Source organism: Musca vetustissima, unplaced genomic scaffold (assembly GCF_032173495.1).
Source record: "Musca vetustissima isolate MV318-11 ecotype Yass unplaced genomic scaffold, APGP_CSIRO_Mvet_v1 utg80393, whole genome shotgun sequence".
NCBI lineage: Eukaryota > Metazoa > Arthropoda > Insecta > Diptera > Muscidae > Musca > Musca vetustissima.
In genome coordinates, this window is record NW_026888084.1 from 19,716 (window position 1) to 38,749 (window position 19,034).

The window sequence follows — 19,034 nt, forward strand, 5'->3', positions numbered from 1 at the left end:
AAGATATCTTTGGCGACAGAGAGTTTTGAACACAAAGCAAAACATTTGTTAATTAACACATTTTTCTGCCACGCCAGTTCCAAATGTTGTAACAAAACATAGAAAAAATAGTTTAGCCATAAATTATGGTCTCATTCTTATGGCTGGATGTTATGTGAGGAAAAAACAACTCAATGTCGCAAAAGGGGATACAGTGGTGTGAGGGGTCGCGAAGTCCTAATTGATAGGATTTTTTAAATAATATTTTTCTCCAAGACTATCCAAGGCGTGGACTTTTTAAAGAAGATTTTTTCAGGGCCTATCCAAGGCGTGGGTTTTATAAAGAAGACTTTTTCAGGGACTATCTAAGGCGTGGATTTTTTAAAGAAGACTTTTTCAGGGACTATCTAAGGCGTGGATTTTTCAAAGAAGATTTTTTCAGGGACTATCTAAGGCGTGGATTTTTCAAAGAAGATTTTTTCAGGGACTATCTAAGGCGTGGATTTTTTAAAGAAGATTTTTTCAGGGACTATCTAAGGCGTGGATTTTTAAAGAAGATTTTTTTCAGGGACTATCTAAGGCGTGGATTTTTCAAAAAAGATTTTTTCAGGGTCTATCTAAGGCGTGGATTTTTCAAAGAAGATTTTTTCAAAGACTTACAGAGACCAGAAGAGTGGATTTTTAAAGAAGATTTTTTCAGGGACTATCTAAGGCGTGGATTTTTTAAAGAAGATTTTTTCAGGGACTATCTAAGGCGTGGATTTTTTAAAGAAGGGACTATCTAACTATTTTTCAGGGACTATCTAAGGCGTGGATTTTTCAAAGAAGACTTTTTCAGGGACTATCTAAGGCGTGGATTTTTCAAAGAAGACTTTTTCAGGGACTATCTAAGGCGTGGATTTTTCAAAGAAGACTTTTTCAGGGACTATCTAAGGCGTGGATTTTTTAAAGAAGACTTTTTCAGGGACTGTCTAAGGCGTGGATTTTTAAAAGAAGATTTTTTCAGGGACTGTCTCAAGCGTGGATTTTTCAAAGAAGATTTTTTCAGGGACTCATAGCAGGCGTGGATTTTTTAAAGAAGATTTTTTCAGGGACTCATAGCAGGCGTGGATTTTTTAAAGAAGATTTTTTCAGGGACTATCTAAGGCGTAGATTTTTTAAAGAAGACTTTTTCAGGGACTATCTAAGGCGTGGATTTTTTTAACTTGGAATTTTTAAGGGACTATCTAAGGCGTGGATTTTTTAAAGAAGATTTTTTCAGGGACTAAAGATTTTTCAGACTATCGCGTGGATTTTTTAAAGAAGATTTTTTCAGGGACTCATAGCAGGCGTGGATTTTTTAAAGAAGATTTTTTCAGGGACTCATAGCAGGCGTGGATTTTTTAAAGAAGATTTTTTCAGGGACTCATAGCAGGCGTGGATTTTTTAAAGAAGATTTTTTCAGGGACTCATAGCAGGCGTGGATTTTTTAAAGAAGATTTTTTCAGGGACTATCTAAGGCGTGGATTTTTTAAAGTGGACTTTTTCAGGGACTATCTAAGGCGTGGATTTTTTAAAGAGGACTTTTTCAGGGACTATCTAAGGCGTGGATTTTTTAAAGAGGACTTTTTCAGGGACTATCTAAGGCGTGGATTTTTTAAAGAGGACTTTTTCAGGGACTATCTAAGGCGTGGATTTTTTTTTTAAAGAGGACTTTTTCAGGGACTATCTAAGGCGTGGATTTTTTAAAGAGGACTTTTTCAGGGACTATCTAAGGCGTGGATTTTTTAAAGAGGACTTTTCCAGGGACTATCTAAGGCGTGGATTTTTTAAAGAGGACTTTTTCAGGGACTATCTAAGGCGTGGATTTTTTAAAGAGGACTTTTTCAGGGACTATCTAAGGCGTGGATTTTTTAAAGAGGACTTTTTCAGGGACTATCTAAGGCGTGGATTTTTTAAAGATGACTTTTTCAGGGACTATCTAAGGCGTGGATTTTTTAAAGAGGACTTTTTCAGGGACTGTCTTTTTTAAAGACCAATTTTCAGGCACTTCTTGAGGAATAAATATTATTTCAGGGACTATCTTTTTTAAATACCAACTTTCAGGCACTTCTTGAGGAAAAAATTTTTTTCAGGGACGTGTTAGTTTTGGATTATAAAGGAGTACTTTTTTGGGGACTTTTTGTGGCTAGAATTTTTAATGCGTACTTTTCAAAGGCTAGTTAATGACTGTATTTTTAAGGGGTACTTTTTTCAGGGACTGGATTTTTAAGGAGTTTTTGTTTTCAATTGTCTCACCTTGCTAAAGCCTTTCTCAGCGGATTATCCTTTTGACGAGCTTCAATTTGTAACACGAATGTATTACCCGGCAGACTTTCTTCCTCCAAATCGATTTCCTTTTGCAGATATACAATTCCATTATTCGGATTAACACGAAACAGTTTCCGCTCATTTCCCGAAATGATATCATACACCAAGGATGCATTCAAGGAGTCCTGGTCAAAGGCCATAATGGGTGGATTGAAGTACAAGGGTATTCTGATAGGCACTCCCTGCAACAATAAAATAAAAAATACTAAAAAAACCTTGATTGAAATATTTTGAATCATCCTACCGTCATTGGATAAAATTCATCAATTTTCGAACGATAAACACCCTCGGTAAATTTCGGTGGCAGATCATCAACATCTTTGACATTTATCGTGATGGTGGTATTCACCTGATTCGCTGGTGTACCACGATCCCAGGCGAACAAAGGCAATTTAAACAGCCGTATACCATTATCAAAATCCAATTCCTTTTTCAATATCAACAACGGACGATGCGGTGACTTGAGAGCAAAATATGGACTACCATCCGCTGATAACTGTTCTGGCACTGTTGACATACTAAAATGCACCTCCGAATTTGGGGTATTTGGCTTATCTCTATCAAAGGCCTGTATGCCTTCGAACACAATTGTTCCTGGTGGTGTATTCTCTTTAATATCTACAATATAGGGGGTATTTAGGAATTCCGGTTTATTATCGTTGACATCTTCAATGTACACCGTCACCGATAGGTAACTGCCCTCCTCGAGTTTCTCATTTTTCGCTGCACAAACAATGCGAAATTTTAATAGATTTCTTGGCACATCTCGATCGACAAGGTCTTCAAGGGACCGTGTCAGGGTCACCACAACGGCGGTTAAATTATATTCATGTATGGCAAAATATTTATGATCGCCCGTATTATCGGGAGATTGTAGGGAGAGTTTTGAACGTGGATATGCTTTTATTGTTAGAATTTCCTTCCCAATTTCAGCATCTTCTCGTAGGCGTATGAAGCGCACCCCTTCGCTTTCTGTGGACGCACCGTCGTGAAAAGCACATCCCTGGTGAGCTGTACAAATTAAAGAAAAAATTTTGTAAGAATTATTGTAACATTTAACATCGGTAGGTAGTCCTTTTTTATTTCGGATCTCCTAAGTAAAATTTAGCATAGCTTAAGGGAACACTTTATAGGGTTCCAATATTTTCACATAGATTTGAAAGCTCTGTGTGTATAAAATTTTATTAGTCTTGAAAGTGTATAAATATCCATCTGCATGCAACAAAGTGTTAAAATTTTCAAATTTTCATGCTGAAAAATAAGCTGCATTCTAAATTTCTGCATTTTAAATCCTCCAGTTTATAAATATGTATATATTTCATGCTGCAATTTGCAATGTCGCTGTTGAGAAAATTATACACTCTTTACTGCACCGTCTGTATTTTTGTTGTTGTTTTTTTTTTTCATTTTCACGAATTTGATGGCCTGAACTTCCCACCCAATGGTTGGTTGGATGGTTGCCTTGTCTTGTTTTCGGAAGAAATAGGTTTCGGTTGAATGCAAACACGCGTTGTGGCAGAAAATTGCATTGTTGGTGATAATTTTTCAGTTAAGTAGGTGAAATCGTTCGTTTGTTGTTGTGGGCAGTTGAAAAAATTTATCGTGAAATTTCATCAAATGCTAGGGAGGAGGACAAGACATTTTTAATGAAATTTCTTCACTTTCATTTAAAGTTTATTTGGTTATTTTTCATACTGAGGGTTATTGGTTTAGGAATGTAACGAACATTTTATTTAAAGTGTGGAATTAATTATATATAAGTATAAACAAATAAGGTTGATTTTTTATTATACCCTACACAACTATGTTGTCAGGGTGTTATAGCTTTGTGCAGCCCCAAAATTTTGTAACGCCACGAAAAATTGGTCCTAGACCCACCTTTAAGTATTCCGATCGTCATGTCTCGACTAGCTGAGTCGATCTAGACATGTGTGTCCATCCGTCCGTCTGTCCATTATAATTTGTAAACACGATACAGGCCACAGTAATGGACCAATCTTCACGAAATTTTGCATGTTGGATGTGTTCTGCCCAATGAAGACCCCTACTGTTTTTGGTAAATATCGGTTAATATTTAGAGGGTGAAATGGACCAAATGCTCAATTTTTGTCGGTTTTTCTGGTCGCTCTAGAGGCCGCAATTATGGTCCGAACAACGCGAAATTTTACATGGAGAAGGGAATCGGGTCAAAGAATAAGCATGTCTGTTTTCAGAAAGATCGGTCAATATTTAGCGGGTTAAATGGAGCCCGACTTTTGTGTGAAAAATTACAAAATTTGTATTCTATGGCGTATATGTTTACTCCTGAAAGTCATAGACCCGAGAAGTTGATAGTATATCCAAGCGGAGTGGTTGACCTTTAAATTGATACCAATTATATTGTCGTATGTACTCGGATGTGGGAGATACACTTAAATATTTATAGGTGCTTACGTATTGATATAGTATTCAGTAACCCATTACCATACTAGAGGGCAAAAATATAGCGCTGATCGCTTTTACATTTTCCATGAGGATCCAGGTATGAACTACAACGGCTATAATTTTCGGTGATGATCAGATAAAAATTTTGAGATGAATTAGACCGAGAACATAATTTTTGGTGTTTTTTCGAGTCGACCTATAGGTCACAATTGAAAGCCGAACATCACAACACAACCCACCGTGAAGGGAATCTGTACTTAATATTAGTAATATTTGTTGACCTTTAGTCGGTCAAGAGGGTGCAGTCGGTATTATAGGTCAACAGCTTCACTTTAAAACCCTGGCATATTTTTCAAATCTTGTTTTCCCGAGGTGAACATTTTCCCCATGAAAAAAATCGATCACTTTAAGTATTGATTGATGTGATCCTCAGAATATTGACTATCATCATCTAAACAGCTGTCTTAAGTAATTGGTCGGATTGCCTTCACCGTGTAAAGTACGTGATATTCTGCATATAATCATAATAATATTAGAGCGACTAGAAAGTCTAACAAATATAAATTTTTTGTTTCATTGCGCCCGGTAAATATCATTTCAACAATACCGAAAATAATAGACGTCGTCCTTGAAATCATGTAAAATTTCAAAGCGATCGGAGCGACATTTCCGCCCTCTAGTGGCGTAATAGTAATACTAAACAATATCATAACACATGGGCACCCTTTAATATTTAAATATTTATAACTCCCACATCCGAGTGCATACAACAATATAATTTAAAGTTTAACCACACCTCTTGTATATAATAACAGCTTCTCGGGCCTATATTCTACAGGAGTAATATATAATATTCTATATTATACAGGAGTAATATATACGCCCCAGAATACAAATGTTGTCATTTTTCACACAAAAGTCAGTCATGCTTATTCTTTGGCCATTCCCTCCCTGATATAAAATTTCGTGGCGTACGGGTCATAATTATAGCCTCTAACGTTTTTGGTATATTTGATCCCCTAAATTTTCAAAAACAACAGGGTCCGAACCCCACTTGCGAAATTTGGGGTCACACAAAGCACACCTTGACATCGTAGGGCATAAATATCGCATTGAAATTTTATACATATTACGACTTCGGGAGATGGAAAATTCCTTAGAGGTATGAATGGCCTTGGCGTATATATTACAAACCTAGAAGGACAGAGACCTTGTTTCTGAATTATAATTTTTGAAATAAGATTTTTTGGTGGTAACTCCAAAGTTCCCAAAGAAAATGCTTTATATATTTTTTTTGCGTCTATTGCAGGTCGTAGGCAAAATTAAATGAGGAAAATTTATGTAAAAAATATCCACCTTCTCTGTTGAATAATTGTACTTCTTTTTATACCCTTCACCACACTGTGGTACAGGGTATTATGTCTTTGTGCTCCCATATATAGTTTCCTCCGATTTTATGTAAATGGTGTAAAACAATCCTTATTTATGTTTCGATTTGCACGAAATTTGACACAGCAGAAGGAAGTAAGTCTAGAGTGATGTGTGTTAAGTTTCCTGAAAATCGGTTCAGATTTTGATATAGCTCCCATATATAGTTTCGTCCGATTTTATGGAAATGGTGCACCAAAGTCCCTATATATCCTTGGATTTGCACGAAATTTGGCATAGCGTACTCGATTAAGTCTAGAATTATGTGTGTTAAGTTTCCAGAAAATCGGTTTAGATTTAGATATACCTCCCATATATAGTTTCGTCCGATTTTATGGAAATGGTGCACCAAAGTCCCTATATATCTTTCGATTTGCACGCAATTTGGTATTGCGTACTGAATTGAGTCTAGAATGCTGTATGTTTAGTTTCGTGAAAATCGGTTCAGATTTAGATAAAGCTCCCATATATATTTTCGTACGATTTTCTGTAAAGTGTGCACTAAAGACCCAAAGTTTGTACGATTGACATATAATTTTGTTGAAATCGACTCAGATTTAGATATAGCTTCAATTTGTATGTTCGTTGGTAAATGTTGCACCGGTTGACACGAAACGTATCAATGGTCCTGTTGAATACACCCAAAGTGGTGAAGGGTATCATAAAGTCGGCCCTGTATGACTTTACTACTTTTTTAGTCCTTATTTTCTTGACCCATAATATACAACAGGATGAGTTTTTTTTTGTGACATCCAAATATTCAACAAAAAGTTCGATCATAAGATTTCAAATAGGTTCCTCAAAGGCATTAAATCGATATTAGTATGTCTTCATTATCCTTTTTCATTTTGACTCGAACATTGCTCTGAAAACTTCATGTCTACAAGTCGTCTGAAATATTTACATTAAATATATATCAAGTTAAAAACAATTATTCGCGGAATACAGATTCGTATCGCTAAATGTATTAAACGAATTTTCAGATAATAGAACCGATTTTTGTATTGGTTTTTACAACAGACTAAAATTATACGCATATGCAAGCTAAAAACATTGCTAATCTGCATCTTTCTATGACGTTAAGATTCATTTAGGCGATACGATATAGCTCTGTCGCATTTATCAACCAATAATCGTAAAATGTTTTCGTCTAATATTTGGGGAATCAGAGGTATGCTTTTATACCCTTTACCACACTGTGGTACAGGATATTATGTCTTTATGCATACGTTTATAACAGGTAAAGGGAAACGAGACAGCACACATATTCTCGTCAGTCTGTCCATTTTAATTTTCAAGCATTTATGATCAAAATTGGAAGGAATTTGGCACATGTCACGTTTTTTGGCCAAAGGCTCCCATGTATTTTCATCTGATTTTTGAAGAAGAAAATTGGTTCTATGTAATTTCCATATTCCAATGGAATAATGAAAATAACTCTTTTGTCAAAATCGTAATGGTTTTGCTTGGGTTTTATGGTTTCGGACCAACTCTAGTTGAGAGAAGTTTCAATAATATTGATATCAATTATAATGATGTATGTACCAGGATATGGGTATCACGTGACCTTTCCCTTCCGATTATACGTCTACGCTTAATGGTTTTACATACATTATAAAAATATATTTTAATTCTTTTGATTAAAATTGCAAGTGAAATTATTTGGCTTTGAACTCAATGCGAGTGGATGAGTAGACCTTCATTTTCCGCATTTAATTAAAATGCGTTTTATTACCCCTCCAAACCCATATGCTCACGGCAAATATCATCAGATCTTTAAGTGATTTTTTCCGTTTCTCGGAAAGCGAAAAAAGGTTTCACAAGGTTTTATTTCACTGGTAGTCGCTATGTTTCCCTTTCCTCTATTGTTTCGAAAATTGAAGTGAAAACGACAAATGCAACGTCTCGACAATGCCATTCATATTTCTGTTCACTGCAGCTGACTTATAAACAGCACACCACACAATCACAAATAATCGTGTGAAAATCTTGCACAAAAATCACATCACATTCGTCGCACAATTTTTGCACAAATATTAACATTTCATTGCATTCAAATGCAAGCAAAGAAAAAAACAACAACAACAAAAACTTTATGAAAAGGACAGAAGAGATATTTTTGCGAAAACAAAAACTTTCTACCGAAGGCTATCAGATGTGGCATCTGCCTAGAAGATAAATATCCGCAGTTGTGGTGTTGAGTGAAACTCGTTGCAAACGGAAAAGGGCAGGTATAGTGAGCATTGAAACTGCAACTTGTTGTAAACTTGATGCATTTTTTAATGGATTTTACAACACCCACTGCCACTGCAATGGATTGGCTAAATGTATACAAACACACACACATAGTAGTCACATCAGTTGTTTGTTTTTTGTTTCTTTGCGAAACACCTCTTTGCACAAATAGCAAATCTGTTGCCACGAAATCTCACAACCATTCGTCTTCATCTTATTTTTATTTGGTGTAAAATATGCACATATATTCATGTTTTTCTTTTTGTTTGTTGCCGATCTCAATGTTGAAATGTTGATGGCAAATTTTTCCCACCCTCATGACATAATTATCAGCAAAGTCTTCAGTTGAGTTTTATTTTCCTCAGCTGCAGCAATATCCGTTTGTAAGATTCAATTGCTACCAATTGCATGTTTATGTAGTTTTATGTTTTTCTGTTACTTGTTTCCCAAATGCAGGGAATTCGATTTTTTTGACTTACCCAACGCACAATTTGACTTTGTTTTTTTATTATAATTGACTTAACAATAGAGGATTGTTGGAGTATTTTTGTTACTCTCATGTGATTTGATTTAACCTTAATTAGGGAAGTAAAATCATGGCTGTAAACATTTCAATTATGAGAGCTAGTTCCGTATATACATATTTATAATTCGTGTAAATATGTATGTGTATATGCATTAATTTTGCTAAGGTGACCATACATCCTATTTTTTTTAGAGGACAATCATCAATTTTAACTGGCGGATTTCTAAAGAATTATTTTTCAAGGCATATCCGAGCCTAAGGCGTGGATTTTTAAAGAATTATTTTTCAAAGCATATCCGAGCCTAAGGCGTGGATTTTTAAAGAATTATTTTTCAAAGCATATCCGAGCCTAAGGCGTGGATTTTTAAAGAATTATTTTTCAAAGCATATCCGAGCCTCAGGCGTGGATTTTTAAAGAATTATTTTTCAAAGCATATCCGAGCCTCAGGCGTGGGTTTTAAGGAATTACTTTTCAAAGCCTATCCGAGCCTCAGGCGTGGGTTTTTAAGGAATTATTTTTCAAAGCCTATCCGAGCCTAAGGCGTGGATTTTTAAAGAATTATTTTTCAAAGCATATCCGAGCCTCAGGCGTGGATTTTTTAAGAATTATTTTTCAAAGCATATCCGAGCCTCAGGCGTGGGTTTTTAAGGAATTATTTTTCAAAGCCTATCCGAGCCTCAGACGTGGGTTTTTAAGGAATTATTTTTCAAAGCCTATCCGAGCCTCAGGCGTGGGTTTTTAAGGAATTATTTTTCAAAGCCTATCCGAGCCCCAGGCGTGGATTTTTAAAGAATTATTTTTCAAAGCATATCCGAGCCCCAGGCGTGGATTTTTAAAGAATTATTTTTCAAAGCATATCCGAGCCCCAGGCGTGGATTTTTAAAGAATTATTTTTCAAAGCATATCCGAGCCCCAGGCGTGGATTTTTAAAGAATTATTTTTCAAAGCATATCCGAGCCCCAGGCGTGGATTTTTAAAGAATTATTTTTCAAAGCATATCCGAGCCCCAGGCGTGGATTTTTAAAGAATTATTTTTCAAAGCATATCCGAGCCCCAGGCGTGGATTTTTAAAGAATTATTTTTCAAAGCATATCCGAGTCCCAGGCGTGGATTTTTAAAGAATTATTTTTCAAAGCATATCCGAGCCCCAGGCGTGGATTTTTAAAGAATTATTTTTCAAAGAATATCTTTCCCAAGGGATATCCGAGCCCAAGGAATGGATTTTTAAGGAATATCAGATCCCCAGATCACAAAAATAATTTGTCAAGGGATATCGGAGCCTCAGACGTGGATTTATAAATAATTATTTGATATCCGAGCCCAGACGTTGATTTCCATTACCCACACTCTGAAGTATTGGAGAACACTCAAGGTAGTTATGTTCACGTCAGTCAGTCGGTCCATCCATCTATCAGTTAATCAGTCTGTCCATCTATCCATCCCACAGTCTATCAATCCGACCGTCGAATTCTATCAATTAAGATTGAGCTTCAACATTTTGCATATATGATGTTTTTATTTTCTGAATGCTAGTTATAGAAAGTGGTCCACGTTTTGGTATAGTCCCATATAAGGGTTACGACCTTTTCTGAAGAAAAGTGGCTGTATATCGTGATTTTGGAGGTTGATACAATTTTTTTTTGTTATAGGTACATGTTTTGATGTAGTCCCCATATTAGGGTCCCGAACCATTTTTAGTATTTTTAAGGTTTTAGTCGCATTTTCCATCTGAAGTGGCTGAAGTCTGGTATTGCGAGTCCAAATTTGGTTTAATAGCAAATTTGGTTTGTCAGAAGGAACATGCTGAAATTTGGTTTTCCAGTGTTGCTGGGGTAACATAGATTATTATTTTGACATAACCCTCCAATTAAAGCCCAACACATCCCCTCACAATAATCTATATGTGTACTAACTGAGTTTCCAACCGTAGTGTCTCCTATTTTATATATCTCCTCTTTGACAAAGCTCTATATAAGGATCTCTGACCGATTTTTGATTTTTTAATGCACAGCTTATTGTGGAGAGTTTCGTTTATACAGGTTACAATATCGGATTAGTAAGGTTATTATTTATTTTATATTATTATTTTTTTAATATTTTGTTGGAGTTATTGTTCATATTTGTTCCATGGACGATCTCACATATATAGAACCCATGATATTAGAATTCGTATATCTTGCATTAAGAAATCAAAGAATTCAGTCCACCATATTTTAATTCTATTAATAGCCTGTTTTGAATACATAAAATTATATAAAATATACGGAATTCTATAACGCATCTGACCAGTTCAGAACCAGTCCGTATGACCTAATATAAAGAACAAGAAAATGCGTCAGTTTAGAAAACCAGAAACTAGAAATAAAAGAACAAAAAATTCTCATTAATTTTTGCAATCTGGAATAATAACCTACTTTATGTTTGTCGGACATAAACGTGTCGAAATTCTTCATTGACAACCGGCAGCCATCAGCACCACCTTGTATGGAGGTTAATAAAAATAAAACAATACTAACAATTTCATAAACTAGAGCAATTAGGCAAGTTTAATGGAATACCTTGATGGACATATAAAGCACACACAGACACAAAGACATTGTGGACATGTGTGTGTCCACCACACATATCAACAACTATGGAGTTAACAATCCAGAATTAGAACTTTACCTGTTATTCACTAATAAAAACAAAAACATAAAAAAATGTAATAATAACGCACTTAACCAAAGAGCCGGTTTTGAGAAACAAAATATGTCCACTAAAAGAAAACCAATAGCATTTTTGGGTGTTGAAAACAACATCACCCAACCAACAACAGTTGGTCGATCGTTCGTTTGGTTGCTTAAGGAAGAAAATTCCATGTGACATGGTCGGACAACATAAAACCCATAGAAAATAGTAATAATAAGTTTAACTAAATTCGAATGAGTGGTTTTTCTTGTAGCAAAAATAAAAGCAAACTACTTTTCTGTTCATCACTCACACCCGTTTTCCATTTCTGCTTCATCTGTCTGTAATTACAATTCGCTGCCTTGGTATTTGCAAACACAATCAGTGATTATGATTTAATAGTTAAAAAACAAGCATTTTATTACATCGATCATCCTTTTTAAACCAAAAGCGAACTGTGAGATGCCAGTTTATCTGGGCAACGAAGAGCAGCCGCAACAATAGCACTGGCTACCAAAGAGATCCGGCATTCGCCATAAACAAGTGACTAGATGATTGTCTTCACAGAGAGACCAGATCATAGCAGTCCGGTCGAGTGTGTGTGAGTGCATGGAAAGTGCGCGCATTTGAGTGGACTGTAAATAGAAATGGGGTTACTTAACGGATCATTGGATGTAAGACATACGCGCAAGCACACACACACATTCTCACAAATGAACACAAATTATGAGTACGTAGCCTAGAGTTAAATCAAAAGACTTAAGCGACAAACGTGTTTTAGATGAGACTGACCACAATCACATGAATGAGCAAACGAACAATTGAATGCTCAAGAGTCGGAGAGAGAAAGAGCAAGACAAAACACAAATTGCAATGTGCAACATCGATGTGAAGTGTTTTCCTTGGGATTAGATAGCCATGACAAAAAGTCAAATGATTTCGTGGAAATGTTGTCCGATAACAAGTCCAGTTGGTAGATTTAATTTTAATGGAAGAAATGGCTTATAGACAAATTGTCGGTTTATTTTGCAATAAAATCCAATGGGATTTTTTATTAAAACATATTAAAATCTATTTTTAAACTTAATAACCAATATTAAAAAATATTTAAATCTGCTCGTATTCAATTAAAACGGATAATTAATACGGAGTTTATTAATTAAAAAGTAAAATATGTCTCCATTAATGATCGAAATATGTATCAATTGAATTTATGTCATACTAAATATATAATACAAAAGAATTAATCTCAAGATCTTGGGTTGTAAAATAAATTGTTATGATAAAAACCTGTATAAATTAAAAATCCAATATTTTGCTATTCTATTCCAAAATGTAGTTTTTGTACAGAATTTTAGTTTTACATATTCAAACTATTAAAAGTTGTTCAGAAATTATTAGATAAATCCAAGAATAATCAGTAAGGAAAGCACAAAAGTCGGACGGGGCCGACTTATTGATACCCTTCACCACTTTGGTTATATACAAGAGATGTTCATAATATTTTATTTTGAAGTATTTGAAAGACCATTGGTATGAAATTGAATGAATATGTGAATCTTACTCTAAAACGATTATCATTAAAATTAAAAGATGACATTCTACACCCATTTCAATACTGTAGACCCATTTTAGTAATTTGTGCCCATTGTACAAATATATATGAGAGCACCATATACCGAAAATCGGAAATAATATATGGGAGCAATATCAAATCTGAAGAAAACTTGATTTAATGAAAATCGTAAAATCGGTTTGCAACAAAACACCCCAAGCATAAATCGACTCAGAAAGTGATTCTAGGCATATTCTCAAAAGGAACCATGGTCTATCCTTTTGCCTTTTACATATCCTCAAAGACGTAATATCACCACAGTTTGGCAAGGGGTATAAAAAGAGCCATATTAAAAACTGTCGGCAAATATAAAAACTGTCAGTAAAAGTAGTATGTATGTTTATACACTTTGATAAGAACAAAAAAGTGTCTCGACCTAGAAAAGTTCATCCGTCTCTCTGTCTTGGTGGCTGGTGCGCACTAGTACCTCTGCAACAAAAAGCACAGTTTGCTCTTTTCAGAAAACAATCAGAAGGAACAAATCAGACGTTCTTGAGCGACTTGTAATTAATTTTTCACACCACTATCTTGTTTCACAAATTTCAGTAATACAATCCTATAAAGTGTTTAACAGCGAACCTAAAATGTAACAGTAATATTTTTTTCATTTGTGTATAAAGCTAATAACATCAGCTTTAAAATCCAGAGAAGACTAGTGTTGGCCAACAGATGCTACTATGATCTAAGTCAACAAGACGCTGATACTACGCGTGCTGGTATATGGATCTGAACAGGGTATGCGCAAAAAAATGAATTTGAGAGAAAATTTTGCCAAAGGTCTAACAGCAATATTTTTTCCATTTGTGTAATGAACGAAGCTAGTAACATCAGCTTTCAAATCAGTAGAAGAAAAGTGTTGACCAAAAGATGCTACTATGATCTAAATGAAATTCAGACCAAATTACACTCAACAAAACGCTGATACTACCCAAGAAGAAGAAGATGAGGCTGCTCTTGAAGTGTTTGAGAGAAAAATTGGAAAAACTAAGCTCAAGACCGACACGCTTGGAAATCTTTTTCAAGCTCGGCTTATGGAACAAATATTCTGTCTCAAGTCAGCTAAGTAAGTGTAGTGAATTTTTATAATTGAAATGTGTGGATGAACGGTTTACATTTCCATTGTCGAATGTCAAAGAAGAAATGCCAACTACCGTAATATCGGTAATTAATAAAAAAAAACTCTTATTAGAAACCCCTGTATTCGTCTTATTCATTGCATTCCACCTGATATATGCTATCCGTTTCAAATCCAGGATTGAACTACATAAACTTAAAATTTTCCTACATGGGCATTTCCCGAACATACCGTCGATGAAGTATAGAAGTAAAATATGATATAAATGCAAATTACCTAAAATACAAAACGTTGACTAACAGTGAGGCTGAATACCAAAACAGTTGAAAAATAAATTCTCAATATTTAAAAATTTTTGGTATTTTCACAGCAAATTCAGTTAAACAAATTTTATTCTGATCAAGAATATATCGCTCATTTGCTGCAAGACAGGCATAACTGAAAACAGATTTTGTAGAAAATGTGTTTAATGTTTTCAATTTACTCACACTTTATATTACACTGAGAAACTTCTACAGCTTCTCAATTAGGGTGTGTGAGAGATTTTCACATGAACTTTTTACACAACATGAGGTCTATTATCAGACAGACGGAAATGCATAAATCAACACATACTTTTATTCCGCTCAAGAATAAATATACTTTGTTAATATTTCGAGGTGTTGCATTCCACCTTGTGAAATAAAAACATCAAAATCAATAATGTACCGTGAATTCAGAAAAAATCCTTCGCAAAAATAGACAGACCACATTTTGAAATTTTAAAAGCGCGATAATTACTGATAATATTCCATTGGTCCAACATATTTTCTCTATTTCTCAATCTACCTATAATTTCTCTATTTTGTCTGAAAGATATTGACAAATTATCTATGCCGTTCAAGTTTTTAAACAGTGCCATTAAAATTTAATATTAATATAAACCTCATAGATGTAGACATTTACTGCTTTGAATTTGTAAAGATCTAGTGTTGGGAATTCATGTGGTAGCTTGGTAAACTATTTTAGGGCTTTGTTTTGAGGTCTCTGAAGTTATGGGAAGATATGTCGAATGGAAATGAAAAAGCGTTTGATATATTAATGCTTTGGTTTCTGTGTCTAAAATTTGAATTTGTACAATATTCCTGCAGCAGCAGATACTTTATTTTTTTATGTGGTTGATATGCAAGTCCAATTGTAGATTATTGCTTAATGTTATACGTGAACATTTTACACTAAACAAGTCAATAATTTGTGTTCCTTCTACATGAATAGCCATTTCATAATTAGGTCTGATCATATGAGTTTGAAACCTAATGAATTTTGCCTTATTTGGATTTATGATTAATTTGTAATAGTAAATTTCGCAAAAATAGCAGAATCATATTCCGCTTGAATTTGTAAAAAATGTTCGTATTTATATCCGTACAATAAAAATATGTCATCAGCACATAATAATAATTTACCATCAAATTGTATATGCTTTAGATCGTTGATGTATATTTTAAATAAAAGAGGACCGAACACACTAACTTCGTGAACCCCAAAATTAAGAGGCAAATAATTGCTGACCCGGCAATCGTTGTGTAGCTTTATAACATTTTCATCGATGTAATAATTGATGATAATTGATAATTGATTCTCGAAAAATATATTACAAAAGGAGGGAAACGAGACAGATGATCGATCGTTCCTTTTATTCTCAAATCTAATTTCATACGACAATTTTTGTCTTTCCTTTGAATTTAAAAGATATTCCCCATATAACGATCTTTCCACAAAATTTAAGATTTCTACTGAAATTTCCACCGAAAAACTTAAACATTTATAAAGGTTCTGTCAAATTTGAATTATATGTAAAAAAGATTTCCCATGTCATTTAACACAGACCTGATACATCCAAAGGCGTGGTTTAATTATTAAGTTCCGCCCAAATACGTGGTTTCATTGTCAAGCTCTCTCCAAAGGCTTGGTTTAATTCTTAAGCTCCTCTGATTTACGTGGTTTTATTCTTAATGTTTAAGCTTCTCCCTGAGGTTGATTTAAATCTGAAACTCTACCCAAAACCGTAGTTTGTTTCAAACCACGTTTAAGATCTGCCAATAGGTGGGGTTTCTTTCAAAAACATTTATTAAGTATCGCCCATATGCTTTTTTTTCTTTAAAAAAAATATTTTAAGCCCCGATCCTAGTCGCTGTTTCATTTTAAACTATTTAATGCTCTGCCCATAGGCGTGGTTCTTTCCAAAACTATTATTATGTTCCGCCCATATTCGTGTGTTCTTTCAGAATAGTTTTAAGCTCCATCCATAGGCGTGCTTTCTTTCAAAACGGTTTAAAGCTTCGCCCATAGGCATATAACTTATCACTATGCATACTACAACTTATCACAATGATTAAATAACAACGACATATTGTCCAGTTATAAGCTATTTAACACCACAAATGCTGAGTTCATATTTTGTGTATATTTTTGGCGTTGGCGTTGCGTATAACGTAGGTACTTTGACCCTCAACTTCGACCCAAGCTATGTCTATTACAGATGGCAATTATCACGGGCATATCTATTATCTTTTTACATTTGTCACCTGAAAGTCTTCGTATTTAAACTGTTTTTTATTCCATATAACATACAAAGTCTTATCTCGCCGGTCCGGAATATGAACAATCTGCTTTTAAATAAAGCTTTCATACGACCAATGTTTATCCTTACACATGTGTCGCATTCAAATTTATATTTTTAAAATATAAATAAGCTTCATACATTTCTAACACGTTTTAACCTTTGCTCGGTGAAATTGTAATATTTATAACCTTTTTTTAAATAAACGTTGTTTTTGGTTGTTTACAATAAAATATATACTTGCAAAGAAGTCACAAACACACAACTGTTCAAAAAGAAACGTGTAAAAATATTTATTTAAAAAAAAATCACAACTTGCCTTTAGTCAACGGTGACATCAAAATCAGTGAAATGCTTATAAGGCAAATGTAATTTTGAGGTTTTAAATCCACAAGCGATGGGTGAAAATGCATTTTTCTTTTTGAGTTTTCCAAAATACAAGTTGTACGGCACACTGGTGATGATCATCAACAAAGGATGATGATGATGACGACGTCGATGGCTTTGTCGATTGTAAAGCTTAGCTCACGTTTATGGTTTTAAGGTCGTTGAGCCTCCTTGGCACTCGACGGGCATACAAACAAACAGCCACAGGAATATGCCACACGACAACACTATAGCCACAGGTGGTTGGTTAAATCCTTAAATGGCAAAAGTGGGTTAACAAACTTGACCCACACCTTTGAGGTGCGCGAGCAATATTTTCATTTTGTTGTTTTCAATGACATGCGGATGCACTTGAATATTAGTTAATTTTTATTTAAATATTTTAAATATTTATTTTCCTTATAACAAAATAATTTTTCGTGTATGTGACTAAATAATTTATTTGAATTGCATTCAATATTTGTTTGAAGAAATTTCCTTATTATTTTCGTTATTTTTTTAATACACTTTTTCGTTACATATATTTTAATAACACTAATTATTTAATTTTGAATTTTCATTCATTTTCCGCTCATATATATTTTCTTTCTTTGTTTGTGTTTTGTTGTTTGTTTTCTGGGTCTTTCCGTTAAGACGACGATTTTCTTTTTTTTTTTTTGCTGCCGCACAACACTTGCAACACGAACCGCACTCAAACATCAACTGTTGACTGGTTTCGATGGCAAAGATGTTTCAAGCTTAACATGATGTCCAAAAAGCTGGCTGGATGGTTGGTTGGCTTAAAGAACCTGATGAGACCATAAACAACACTATAGTGGTGGCAGCAACAACAATGGGCAACTGCACCATCTAATGTTTTTGTCGCTGTTGTGAGTGTTGCCCCAAACAACATGAGGTATGTTACATGTATGAGGGTTGTATGGAAAGTGGGAGATATGGAATTAATATTAAATTATAACAAAAAATACAGGTAGAATGTGTTATCCGAAAATCCTATTAAAAATAGTATTGATTAACACTATAGAAGAGACAAAGAGGGGAAAGCCTTACTAAATATGAATATCAAACAGAGCCAATATAAACAATCTCAATAAAATAGAACGCATTTGGATTATGCCAAGGATGATATTTAAATCAAGGGAGGGGGAGGGAGGGAAATATGTGCCCTATGGTGTGATAATACCACATCTAAACAGTATGATAATATGAGGACTTTGTAAACACTTTTGTATAGCTCCCATATCCCAGTACTTACTTACTTAGCTGGCTTGTGACAGAATTTTCGTTCCATAAGCCGAGCTTAGAAAAGATTTCCAGGTGCGTCGGTCTTTTGCGCAGTTTTTCCAATAGGAAAGACCATTTTCGACAATGTTGTCTTCGACTTGATCTTTCCATCGTATTCGTGGCCTTCCCCTTCTGCGTGAACAATCTGCTGGTTCGCTTTTATATGCCTTCTGGGCTGGGGCATCTTCATCCATTCTCACAACACGATCTAGCCAACGTAGTCAATACGTCTAACAATGTCGATGTCCGATAATAGCTGGTACAACTCATGGTTCATTCGACGGCGATATTCACCGTCAACGCAGATCGGCTCATAGAGAATTTTTCTCTTAAATACTCCAAGAGCTACCTCATTCCCAGTCCATATCCAATCATTTTGGATACAACAGAAACATTTTCGGACAATGTCTTCTCGAATTTAAAATAAATGTTGTAAAATAACATTTTTGTATTTTTTAT

General features: G+C 34.6%; 2 protein-coding genes across 2 annotated transcripts in view; one reads left to right on the forward strand and one right to left on the reverse strand.

Annotated features, from left to right (window-relative positions):
• Nucleotides 1-2,256: 2,256 nt before the first annotated feature.
• Nucleotides 2,257-11,938, reverse strand: LOC133335914 (cadherin-89D-like; the record flags this gene model as incomplete). Its single annotated transcript, XM_061544208.1, has 3 exons — nucleotides 11,926-11,938; nucleotides 2,573-3,339; nucleotides 2,257-2,510 (listed from the first exon to the last, which is right to left on the reverse strand). Coding segments are annotated over exons 1-3 (1,034 nt in total), but the record flags the coding sequence as incomplete, so codon positions are not given.
• A 321-nt stretch (nucleotides 11,939-12,259) lies between these two features.
• The window catches only part of LOC133335913 (putative gustatory receptor 89a), a gene marked incomplete at its 3' end in the record, with an annotated part of 56,494 nt that continues 49,719 nt past the window's right edge, over nucleotides 12,260-19,034 (forward strand). The window contains exon 1 of the mRNA XM_061544207.1: nucleotides 12,260-12,286. Within this exon, the coding sequence (XP_061400191.1) occupies nucleotides 12,260-12,286 (27 nt within the window). The remainder of the gene's footprint in view (nucleotides 12,287-19,034) is intronic.